The sequence below is a fragment of the Callorhinus ursinus genome, unplaced genomic scaffold, assembly GCF_003265705.2.
Source record: "Callorhinus ursinus isolate GAN/ISIS: 27379988/994484 unplaced genomic scaffold, GSC_fseal_2.0 scaffold7, whole genome shotgun sequence".
Lineage (NCBI taxonomy): Eukaryota > Metazoa > Chordata > Mammalia > Carnivora > Otariidae > Callorhinus > Callorhinus ursinus.
Window position 1 is genome coordinate 75633436 of NW_027397069.1, and position 12882 is coordinate 75646317.

The following is a 12882-nucleotide window of genomic DNA, read 5'->3' on the forward strand; positions in this document are numbered from 1 at the left end:
TGTAACAGATGTATCTTTCTTGTGGGTTATGTTCATAATGGGGAAGACTGTGCATATGTAGGAGCAGGGAATATATGGGAAATCTCTGTACCTTGCTCTTAATTTTGCTGTGAATCTAAAACTGCTCTAAAAAATAAAGTGTAAAAGTGACAACAGTAGGGACTCCTGGGTGGCTCAGTTAGTTAAGCGTCTGCCTTCGGCTCAGGTCATGATCCCAGGGTCCTGGGATTGAGTCCCATGTCGGGCTCCTTGCCCTGTAGGGAGCCTGCTTCTTCCTCTACCTCTGCTCTCCCTGCTTGTGTGCTGTCTCCGCCCTCTCTCTGACAAATAAAATCTTAAAATAAATAAATAAATAAATAAATAAATAAAGGTGACAACAATAATATCTATCTTATGAAGATTAATGAGTTAATAAGTGTAACACAATTAGAATAATGCCTGGCAGGTTTTGCTTTGTCACAACCTGGAATGAGGTGCTACTGGCATCTCGTTGGTAGAAGCCAGTCATGCTGCTAAACATTCCCTCACAACAAATAATTATTTGGTCTAAAATGCAAATAGTATTGAGGTTTAGAAAACATCCTGTAATGCTTCTGAGGTACCATGATGTGGATGGTCTGACCTAGGGAATGAACGTAGCTAAAGAAGAGAGAAGGACTTAAACTTGTGGCTCTCCAACATACTCAGGATTCCTAAGAAAGATAATGACTGAGGAGTGGCTAGTGAGTGTAAGAACACCAGGAGAATATGGTAATATGGAAGACAGAATAGTGTTTCCAGAAGGTAGGAGAAAAGTGACCAATAATAACACTTATGGTATCAGAATATTTTCCAAAGATTATACTGTAATTCATTTACTGTGCACAATAACTGTTAAGTAGGTATTATTCCCAAATTATACATGGTGAAACTCAGGCACGGGTCTACAATGTCAAATGCTGCTGAAAAGTCTGAGATTTGACTGTTGCACCTGGTAAAGTAGAGTCACCCACTGTGCCGAGAGGTTTCAGAGGAATGGAATGTGGGGATAGACATCTGATTAATGTGGCTTAAGGAGATATCAAATGAGCAAATAGAGACAGAAAATATAGACAATTCTGGTGTCTCTGTTTCTCTCTTTCTAGTAAAGAAATAGCTAAAAGACAACGTTGGTCTAGGAGGGTTTTTTTTCTTTTCTTTTCTTTTTCTTTTTTTTAAAGTGACAGTTTCATCAGCAGTTTGTTTTGTTTTGCACATGGATATAGTTGAGTACAGATCAAGTGACTGACCACTTGGGAAGGTGACTAGTTAACTGCAGAAGCAAAGTGTTTGGAAAGAAAATGCTATCCAGGGGGTTGGCCTTAGAGGGGATCATTGGCAATTCATTCTTGTAACAGGAGGGAAGGCTACATATGGTATTAGGTTAGTTGATTTGGCGCTGATCGAGTGAGGCAGTTTTATTCTGATTGTGTCTTTTTCTTCATTGAAGTTAATAAAAATTGACATTATTGGCTATGAATGAGGTGGGGGGAGTGTTGGTTTGAGGAGAGAGAAAATAGTCTGAAATTGTTAGGTGAGAGAAATAATTAGGGGCTGAGGTCCTACCACACATTTGTGTTTGTAAATTTAAAGAGAGGTGAGAAAGTTATTATGGGGCGGGGGAAGGAAGAGTAAAGAAGAGGGAGAGCAGGAGAGGGAGCATAAGCTCATGTTTATATTGGCACGAGAAATTTGGAGCTGGGATTTTTGCTGAAGGAGAGGGGAAATATTCTCCAACTTGCAAGGGATCATGGAGAATGTCTCTGTCTCATCCTTAAGTCTGGTGACACATGGGATGTAGGAAAAATGTCCACCTCTAGGGAGGGCTGTTGGGGAAGCAATCTTCAGAGGAAAACAATATTGCAGTTAAAGCAGGAAAGTGAAGATGTTCAGAGAAAAAATTAAAGATAGGGGATTTTGCTGATGACAGAGAGTGAGTTTCCAAGCACTCAATAAAAGGCTTTAGAGCAACTGAGAGGGGTGTGGGGAATTGGGTCAGACTCAGGAATTTATAGAACTCTATGGGGATTAGAGTCTGGGTGATTAGAATTTGGATGGTAACTAAGGTAAATAGGGATTAGTCTTGATGGTATTTTATTTTTAAATTTTTGGACAGTTTAAAAATTTTTAAGGCATAATTTACAAACAGTAATACTGACCCTTTTAGTGCACAGTTTACCAAGTTTTGACAAACACATACAATTGTGTAGCCACCGCCTCAGTGAGAATATAGTTTCATCATTCCGAACATTTCCCTGTGTCCCTGTGTCGTCACCCCACCCCCCAGCTCCTGGCGGCCACTGATCTGTGTTCTGTAGTGCATTCCTTTTTATTGCTGAGCGTATTTTATTATATGAATGTCACACTGTTTACCTATCACTAGTTGGACATTTGAATTGTTTCCATTTTTTGTTGATTACAAATAAAGCCCCTATAAACATTTGCCTATAGTTTTTTCTGTGAACACAAGTTTTCACTTCACTTGGATAATTAGGAGTGGGATTGCTCTTCTTAAGTGAGCATATGTTTAACCTCATGAGAAACTACTAAAATGTTTTGCAGAAAGTGAATTCATTTCTTTTTGACACTCACTGAAGAGTGCATGCTCATGTCCCAGGAGAGGTACTGAGCAGACCTGAGTAGTTTAGCAGACACTGTATGGCTCACAAATATTAAAATATTTGCAATCTAGGGGCACCTGGGTGGCTCAGTCGTTAAGCGTCTGCCTTCTGCTCAGGTCATGATCCCAGAGTTCTGGGATCGAGCCCCGCATCGGGCTTTCTGCTCGGTGGAGAGCCTGCTTCTCCCTCTCCCACTCCCCCTGCCTGTGTTTCCTCTCTCGCAGTGTCTGTCAAGTAAATAAAAATAAAATCTTAAAAAAAATTAAAAAAAATATTTGCAATCTGGCCCTTTACAGAAAATATTTGTTGACTTGTGTTATGGAGTATGGTCCATAGGAGTTCAGAATTTCATAAGCAATTTCATGGAGTCCTTCTCCGAGGCGAATAATCAACAGCATAATTATTTTATAGAACGGGATAATCTTATCAGTAAATATAATAAAAACCTTGCTGTTGAAACGGGCAGAAACAAATGTTTTCACGTGTTCCAATTACTGGGAAATATCTTCTTATTCAATGCTATGCATAACATCTACAAGTTTTCATTTTTCCATAATCATTGAGAATTGAGCTGGATATTTAAAAGAATACGGATATACTCCAAATCATTCTGTTTTCACACGCTGGGTGCACACATAACAATTTTTCTCACAAGTGCAACCCAACAGTCCGCTAATTTAGAAGGATGGGAAACCGCATTTCGCGAAGCCTAGGAGGTAGCTTGGTTCCACAGCTCATTATAATATTGTGCTCATGCGCATGCTAGTTATCGTGCCGTTGGCGCCAATAATGCGCAGGCGCGTTGGCTCCGGCGCCGGCCTTTGCGGAGGGGCGGGGCTTACAGCTGGCGTCTCTGCTTGTAACTGCGGCTGGTGGCAGCGCCATTTTGAACGTGCGGCTACCCGGGCCGTGAGTCCTACCAGGCAAGGCAGCGGGCTAGGCGAACTAGCTGTCTTCTCTTTTTCCTTCTATATTCCGTTTCTCTAGGTATATACAGAGATACGGTATAGCTCCAGACTTATATCCGGTATCTGAAGTGAACTCACTAAGATGATGTTAAGAGGAAACCTGAAGCAAGTACGCATTGAGAAAAACCCGGCCCGCCTTCGAGCTCTTGAGTCCGCAGCAGGCGAGAGCGAGCCGGCGGCCGCCATGGCCCTCGCGCTGGCGGGGGAGCCGGCGCCACCTGCTCCCGTGCCCCCGGAGGACCACCCCGATGAAGAGATGGGATTCACCATTGACATCAAGAGCTTCCTCAAGCCGGGCGAAAAGACGTACACGCAACGCTGTCGCCTCTTCGTGGGGAACCTGCCCACAGACATCACGGAGGAGGACTTCAAGAGGCTCTTCGAGCGCTACGGCGAGCCCAGTGAGGTCTTCATCAATCGGGACCGTGGCTTTGGCTTCATCCGTTTGGTGAGTGTCGGACCTGGCTGGCGGGGGTGTGAAGGGAAGGGGGCGTGAAGCGAGGCCCCTGAGAGGAGCCCTGCGCCGCCGGCAGCGGTCCACGTTCCTCAGCCGCCTTGGAGAAAGCCCTTGTCCCAGCTGCGGCCTTTGCTGTGGCCTGTGAAAATCGCGGCGCCTCCCGTCCTTATCTTTCCCGCCGCGCTGGATTGTCCTTTCACCCAGAGCGGCGTTTTAGCCCGGTATTTCCGATTAGCCGGCTCGGTTTCCCATCGCTCCGTGGTTGCTGTCGCCAGCGTTTTCTGCTCTGCGCGCGTCCGGCTTCGATTGCCCCGCGCTATATAGGCTACGGCTAACCCGGCCCAATAGGTTTTAGTTCTCTGGTTCCGACAAGGGTCAGGAACGTTTTGGGGTGAGACTTCTTGCAGGCACAATTGTGTTAAGGGAAATGAATTAGATACGAATTTGAATGGAAGCTTGGGTCTTACCAGAAATATCATTGGGCATGGAGGACCAACCAGCGGATTCGCTTCTTAAAAATTTTCCAAATCATCTCCTTGATTGTAACCAGACTTGCATGTTTAACGGTAAACCATTTTGTTTCTCCCCCACCTCAGCGCAGCCCACCTTTAACTGCCTAGTTCTTAAACTCTGCAACATTGGGACGGTGTTGAATTGTTTCGTATCTATGTAGGATGCTCTCTTCCTAAACATTCTGGACGTTTCCACGTTTTTGGGGGTGTGTGTGAATTATATACTGTTCTATATTTTACGTGCACATTTTAACGCTAGGAGAGTACACATTTTATACTTTTTAGTCTAAGTCTTAGAAGTTTTCCAATAACATGCAAAAATTGTGCCTCCCTTACATTTTTTGTTTTAATTCAGATAGCGGGGGTTTAATCTTATAGGCCAAAATATCTACTTTATTCAGTTTTCTTATGTGCTTTGTGGTGAATTCCATCAGTGTCAATTATACAGCTTTATTGTAATTCGTATTTAGATGCTGGATTTTTTTTTTCCAACAAAATATTTTTCTTGGAGATATTTTTACACAAGGGCTTATTTGTGTTGTGTTGCCTTTCTAGTTTGACCCTCAAATTTTATGTGCATGGCAGTTTGTGGAAGCTTTCTTATTGGAGTTTTAACATTGAAAATCGGGTTCTCTTCATGATTGGCCAAGGCAAAACTTTAATATGTAGATAGAAATGATTCGTAATTTAATGACATTGTATTTTTTAGGGAGAACATTTGACCATTTAAAATCTAAATGGCTTCAAGAGAAGGGTAAATATTCATAGGGTATTAATAAGATCTGGAAATTTCCTTAAAATTGAAGTTAAGTAATCAGTGCGTTTTGAACATAAAATTATAAATATCTTTTGGACGTTAGAGAAACAGTCTGTCATTTGGTAAAATTATTTTTTGATATAATTCCAGAAGTTATGTTAAAGGAACTTAGGTTTCTACAATGAAGTATTTTAGGCAATTTTTAGTAAACTTTCCAAAAAGATGTTATTTAACATTTTCATACTCTTTAGCGTCTGGCACCCTGTTGGTCTGTTCTAAAGTTGACATTCTGGAGGAAGAATGATAGGACTGCATTTCCTTTTGTTTGGGAAGCTTTACACTTAAAAAATAAGCCAATAGTAAACATTTTGACATGGAAAAATCTTTTTCCTTCTATCTTTAAAGCTACTCATAATCCTTTTTTTCCTTTAGGGTTTTAGCCCTGTCCAATAGAACCTCTGCAATGTTGGAAATGCTATGTCTATGTGCTGTCCAATGTAGTAGCTACTAGCCATATGTGACTGTTGAGCCCTTGAAATGTAGCAATTGTGCTGGAGGATTTAAACTTTAAATTTTACTTACTCTTAAATTTAAATAGCTACATGTGGCTAGTGGATATTTGCTTTTAGTTTCTTTTAAAAAATAGTCTATGGGATTATGAAATGGGGAGTTGAGAAGGCCCTTGTCTGCTCCTTTGGGATATGCTCCTCCAAACCTATCATGCTGTATTTTTTGTGTAGGAATGTTAAAAATATGTCAGTGGGAAATTAGAATTTAGCTTACAAGATTTGGCTTTATGGATAACTTTACTGTTTAATCTGAGCTCTATGATTAACAGGTACATTCAAAAGCCTTAAATATTTCTGAGCTCTTATATATGTAGAATTTCCTCATAAGGTCCTAATCCATGGTACATTAGGGTTGAAGTAGACTGTGTTTAATTTAGGTACATTTTGTGGAATTTTAGACCCAAAAGCTTCTTTTTTAGGTTTCGAGTGGTTACTGACATTAGATTGGCTAAATTAACTGAGAAGTTGTGCATTTTTTAAAAAGGTTATTTATTTATTTAAGTAATCTCTATACCCAGTCAGGGGCTCGAACTGACAACCCTGAGATTAAGAGCCACATGCTTCTCAGACTGAGCCAGCCAGGAGTCCCGATGGTGCATTTTAAACCTAGTTTAATATAGTTAAAACTGGTATAAGTTTGACCTGAACTCTCTTTCTGCTTTTATCTCCCTCCTCCCCTACTTTTTTAGCTTTAGTAAACAAGACTTCTGAAGCGGTGATTCACAAAACTGGTTCCTTTCCAGCAGATTCACATTTCTCACTAGTGTACGCAGATGGCCACTTACATTATTTTCCCTACCACTCAGGCTAGCAATGCCGACTGACCCTAGACCATCTCAAAAATTGTTAACTGAGAATTTGTTAGAAATGCAAATTCTAAGACCCCACCCTAGATTAGATGTACTGAATCAGAAATTATGGGCTTGGGGCCCAATAGTCTTGGGTTTTAATTAGCCCTCCATGTTATTTTTATGCTTGCTAAGGTTTGAGAACCACTCTTGTAATCAAAGAGTTAAAAATCAACTGAATTTACACTAATTTAGCCATTGCGGACTAAACCTTCTCCCCTTTTTTGTTTTTAATAATGAAATGCTGTGTGCTTCTTAATGGAATGTCAAATACTGGAGAAGATGTAGAATCTCCTTAGTGGGCCTGTCCAGCCTATAATTTAAAGTGCTCTTTTAGTTCAGGTAATTTTCTTACAATTTTAATTCTAGTGAAAGATTGCCCCCTAACACATTAAATGTAGTCACTGTTAAACTTGGTGTGATTTTTCCATAGCAAACAATACTGTACACATTTTGTAATTTGAGGTTTTCATTTAATATCTCTATGACATCGTCTCATATCATTAGATTGATTTTTAATGACCCTATTGTATTTCACAGTGTGAATGGACTGCCAGTTACCCAGTCAACTTTCTGTTGATTGACTTGAAGGCTATTTCCATTTTGCATCAGTGGATTTCCTTGTACTTAATTTAGTACTCTTGCAGTGGTCAGTTTTAACCACTAGCGAACAATGAGAAAAGATCAGGTGCTTTGAAAGAGCCTTTTGAAAGGGTCCAGTGGACATCATGAGATCCTAATTCAAGTGGTCTCTATCTTGGGGTAGTCACTTAGTTTCTTGTTATTTTTTGTATTCCTTTAAGTTAAAAGTCTATAGTTTTACTTTTTATGCAGGGACACTAGCTGGAAGGAGGGACTTACGGTATATTGGTAGAGATTATGAATTCTTTATAGATCTGGGGGCGAGTTACTTCAACCTGTCTACGCTTATTTCCCCATATGTGAAGTGGGGATAGTAACAACCCACTTTGTAAGATTGTTGATGAGGATAATGAAAGCTTTGTGTGTGTGTGTCTATTTATATAGGTATATATATGTATATTTATATAAAATAATGGCTAGCATATAGTACTTAGTAAAAGTTACCCTGTTATAATTATTCTGCGGCATGAAGAATAATTTGGTTTCATTTCAAACACATAATTTTAATTGATTTTACAGATAACTGTAGTACACATTTACAGCAGTGGTTCTTAAATGGGGTGGTTTTGCTTCCCAGGGGACATTTGACAATATCTCGAGACATTTTTCGTTGTCAAAAGTGGGCGTGGTTCTACTGGCTTAAACCTCCTGTAATGCACAGGACAAGCCCCCCACAATAGGAATTATCTTGCCCATAATGTCAAGAGAGCTAAAGTTGAGAAACCCTGATGTAGAATTATTTAAAACCATGAAAAGTATGAACTTTGAAGAAAGATTCTGGTATTGAAAATTCCTGACAGCATAAACATTTTATTTGGCCCAAAAGTACTAAAAATTGAATTCATTGCCAACTGTAAAAAAATTACTTGATTTAACATAAAAATTGGGATTTCCTGCTTCCCTTGGGGGAAAAAATATGTGATGTTGTGAATATACATGACTGAATCTGAACAGGAGATGCCCTCTGGAAGCACTCTTCGGTTTTATTTCATTTATTTATTTATTATTTTCTTAAGATTTTATTTTTAAGTAATCTCTACTCCCAGTGTGGGGGTTGAATTCACAACCCCGAGATCCAGAGTGACACGCTTTACCAACTGAGCCAGCCAGGCGCCCCGCCACTCTTCGGTTTTAGAAAATCCTCACCAGGTTTTCTTTATCCTCCTACCCTTAAACATTTTACTATGAAAGAATTTCAGATATATAGCAATAAACATCCATAGATCCACCATCTAGATTGTCTTAAGTTTTGTTATATATGCCTTTTTCACTTACCTATTCATCTCTCTCTCTGCCCATCAGTTCTTGACTCTTTGAACACTTGGGCATGCTTGTCATTAACTAGAGTCCAGTATTATTTTTTGAGGTATTTGAAATCTGCATACAGTGAAATGCACAAATTATAAGTGTACAGTTTGGTGATTTTAGACAAATAACATTTAATTCAGATTCCTATTAAGATACAGAACACTATCATCACCCCCATGAAATTTCCTCATTCCTCTTTCCATTCCCAGTTATACCCAACAGCATTTTAAAAATCTACCTTTCAAAGTTGTTGGATTATATGACATACTAGGTACAAAGTACCTGTCCCTTGTTAGATATTTATTGAATGCTTGCAGATACTTTTAAGAATAATTAAAAAAAATTTAAGAGTAATTTTTATTTACTGATTTATTTTTGAGATTTTATTTTTAAGTAATCTGTGTACCCAAGCTGGGGCTTGAATTTACAATGCTGAGATCAAGTCACATGTTTTACTGACTTAGCCGGTTAGGCACCCCAAGAGTAATTTTTAAAGATAGCTGTTTTGAAAATCTGTAAAAAGGTTAGATTCATTTGTCTTTGTAAAATTAGTTCTGTAGATAGATTTTTGCATAAGTGCAGTAATTTAAATGTCATGAATATTTTAGGGATTGTATACGGATCTATTGTGACCTTAAGACTTTTTTCATAAGACAGTGTATTTGTTCTCTTACAAATGCATGTAAAACTTTCAGTTCTCCCTGGAGAGTTCTCACAACACAAAGAAAAAGAACATACCTATATTAAACTTGTCAGTTTGTTGATAATGTTTAGATGTCTATATTCTTGAATTCTTCAAATAGGAAGTTCCCTAGTGGTTTCAGCAATGAATGTATTTTCTAGTTTATAAATGCGTGTGCACTTGATTCTCTCTATAATGGAGAGAACTCTTATAGCCCATGATTGTACACGTTTGCTTCTCAATATAATGGAGAAATGTGTAGCCCATGAAAGTATTTCAGAAGTGGTTAACAATATCTGATAGTAGTTTTCATAGATGATATAAAAAAGAAAAAGAGAAGGGAATTTTTCTGGCATTGGAGAGGTGGGATGAGGTGAGATGTTTTATTAAGATATAAATATCAAAAGCATGGAATATGTGGGAAATTATTCTGTTTTCAATAATAGCTTCCAGTAACTGGTGCTTGGTCTCAAAAAGTAATTATGATTTTCTTTTAATATATGGAGGAGATTTAAAAAAGATATTGCTTCGAATATTTAATAGCTGGTAATTTCTGAATAGATAATCTTTTAGTGATGACTTGGGACATTGGGTATTTAAACATACTTATTTTTGAATAATTAACACAATGCGTGTGATACCAAAATTGAATGACACAAAAACAGTGACCCTAACAGCAGTTTTCCAAAAGCTACCCAGCTCTTCTCCCTAGAAACCACTATTTAAAATTATTTGTGTTACTATCATCTTTAAAAAGTGATTTTTCCTTCTAAAAAGGAATCCAGAACACTGGCTGAAATTGCAAAAGCAGAGCTGGATGGCACCATTTTGAAGAGCAGACCTCTCCGAATTCGTTTTGCTACACACGGAGCAGCCCTAACTGTCAAGAACCTTTCGCCGGTTGTTTCCAATGAGCTGCTAGAGCAAGCATTTTCCCAGTTTGGTCCTGTAGAGAAAGCCGTTGTGGTTGTGGATGATCGTGGTAGAGCTACAGGAAAAGGTTTTGTAGAATTTGCAGCAAAACCTCCTGCACGAAAGGCTCTGGAAAGATGTGGTGATGGGGCGTTCTTGCTAACAACGTAAGTTTTAAACATCTCATCATCCTTCTCTGCAGTTGCAAATGGGCTTCTCTCTGTTCTGAACTTCTGTCTTTCCTTGTACAGTTCATACTGTCTTGGCATATGGTAAGTAGGTGTTGAATAAATGTTCACTGAATATAAGTAAGAAATTTTTGTGTATCTCCAGGAGTCAGGAGTCATACTTCAGACTTCTGTGTATTGATTCATATTTGAATCTTAGAAATGTATTCTTTTACGATTTTCATTCAGCTGTCTATTATATGCAAAGGAAAATTTTAAATTTAAATAATGGATGAATGACATTTTAATCAACTTTTTAAATGCCTTTTTTTTTTTAGTTTTAGCAGAACTGGATTTATTATGTATTGTTAGGTTGTTTACAGAATTTCTGGAAATTCAAGGGAATCAAGCTTTGATGCTATGCTTTCAACAGATACAGCTAAAAGAAATGACCAACCTTTTCATGAGATTGATAAATGCATAATTTTCATGAATTAAAATGCCCCCAATTTTAAATGTAAAACTCAATGAGTTTTAGCAAGTGAATGTACTTATGTAACTTAAAATCACAATCAAATAGAGAACATTTTCATCATCCAAACAAGTTCCTTTGTGTTCTTTTGCAGTTATTCTCCACCCCTTAACCCTGTCCTACACAGCTATTGATCTTTCTGCTCTCCTATAAATTAGTTTTGTCTTTTCTAGTTATTTCATGTAAATGAAATAGTATGTACTCTTTTGTGTTCGCTTTTTTTTTCCTAAGATTTTATTTATTTGAGAGAGACAGAGAGAGAGCATGAGCAGGGCAGAGGGAGGGGGACAGGCAGACTCCCAGCTGAGCAGGGAGCCTGAGTCCGGGCTCCATCCCAGGACTCTGGGATCACAATCTGAGCTGAAGGCAGACACTTAACTGACCTAGCCACCCAGGAGCCACCTGTGTTTCATTTCTTTGGCTTAGCACAATTTATGAGATTTCACCTATGCCATTGTATCAGTATTTTGTTCTTTTTTATGGCTGTTTTATTCTGTCATATGGACATAATCACAGTTTACTCAGTGATCTAAGGGTGGGTGAATGTTCAAGTTGTTTCCAGCTGTTGGCCATTTTGAATAAAACTACCATGAACATTTGTATAAAGGCTTCTTGTGAACATTATGTTTTCATGTGGCTTGGGTAATATTTAGGGGTAAATGGCTGAATTTTCAACTTTATAAGAAACTGCCAAATTGTTCTCCAAAATGGTTGTACCATTTCACATTCCTACCAGCAATGATGAGTGGGAGAGTTCTGGTTTAGTTGCTCCATACTGTCACCAACACTTGATATTTTTAGTCTTTTGGATATTCTAGTGATAGGAGCATCTCATGATGAGTTTAAATTTTATTTTCCTAACTACTAATGATTAGCATCTTTTCATGTGCTTTTTGGCTATTTTTATATCTTCTATGAAGTGTCGAAATTTTTTGCCTATTTTTTAATTGGGAGGTTTGCCTTATTGAATTAAAACATCTGGATACAGGTCTGTTTTATGGTGATTTCTCCCAGTCTGTGGCTTGCTTTTTAATTTTCTTAATAGTGTTCTTCAGAAAGCAGAAGTGAAGTATAATTTATGATTTTTTTTCTTTTATGATTTGTGCTTTTTGGATCCTTGTATGAAATTTTTGCCTTTCCCAAGGTAGCAGAGTTTTTCTTGTGCTTTCTTGAGACATTTTATAGCTTTTTTTATTTATACCTGTGGTCCATTTTGAGTATGATGTGAGATAACACTTCATTTTTTTCCATACATATATCCATTTGTTCCAGCACCAGTCATTGAAAAGATTGATATCTCCTTTTTTATCTTTTTATCAAAAATCTTGGCAAAAAGAATCTGCATTATCTTTTGTTTCATTGGTCTGCGTGTCTGTTATACCAATACTTTCTTTTAAGATTTTATTTTAGATATTATTTATTAGAGAGAGTGAGCATGTGAGAGCAGAACGGTGGGGGAAGGGGGTTCGGGAGCGGCAGAATGGAGAGGGAGAAGCAGGCTCCTGTTGAGCAGGAAGCCCCTGAGCTGAAGGCAGATGCTTAACCGACTGAGCCACCCAGGCGCCCCTTAAAGATTTTATTTTTAAGTAATCTCTGCACCCAACATTGGGCTTAAATTGACAACTCTGAGATCAAGAGTTGTAGTTGTATGCTCTACTGACTGAGCCAGCCAGGTGTGCCCCACACCAATACTGTACTTTCTTAATTACTTTATGCTAAGGTTTGAAATTAGGTAGTATCACCTAACTTTTTTCTTTTTTCAAAATTGTTCTGGGTATTCTTGTTTTGTATATCCTTACTTATTTTATCTATCTACCTGTTTATTTCCCAATTTGAGTATAGTTAATGTACAGTGTTACATTAATTTCAGATTATTTTTACTGATCTTA

General features: G+C 38.2%; 1 protein-coding gene across 2 annotated transcripts in view; it reads left to right on the forward strand.

The window, feature by feature from the left end:
* The first annotated feature begins 3494 nt into the window (after nucleotides 1-3494).
* Nucleotides 3495-12882, forward strand: part of PSPC1 (paraspeckle component 1) — a 70436-nt gene continuing 61048 nt past the window's right edge. For both annotated transcript variants that reach the window (XM_073894816.1, XM_025875236.2), the window contains exons 1-2: nucleotides 3495-4055; nucleotides 10160-10461. In XM_073894816.1, coding sequence (XP_073750917.1) covers nucleotides 3690-4055; nucleotides 10160-10461 — 668 coding nt within the window. In that variant the 5' untranslated portion in view covers nucleotides 3495-3689. The remainder of the gene's footprint in view (nucleotides 4056-10159; nucleotides 10462-12882) is intronic.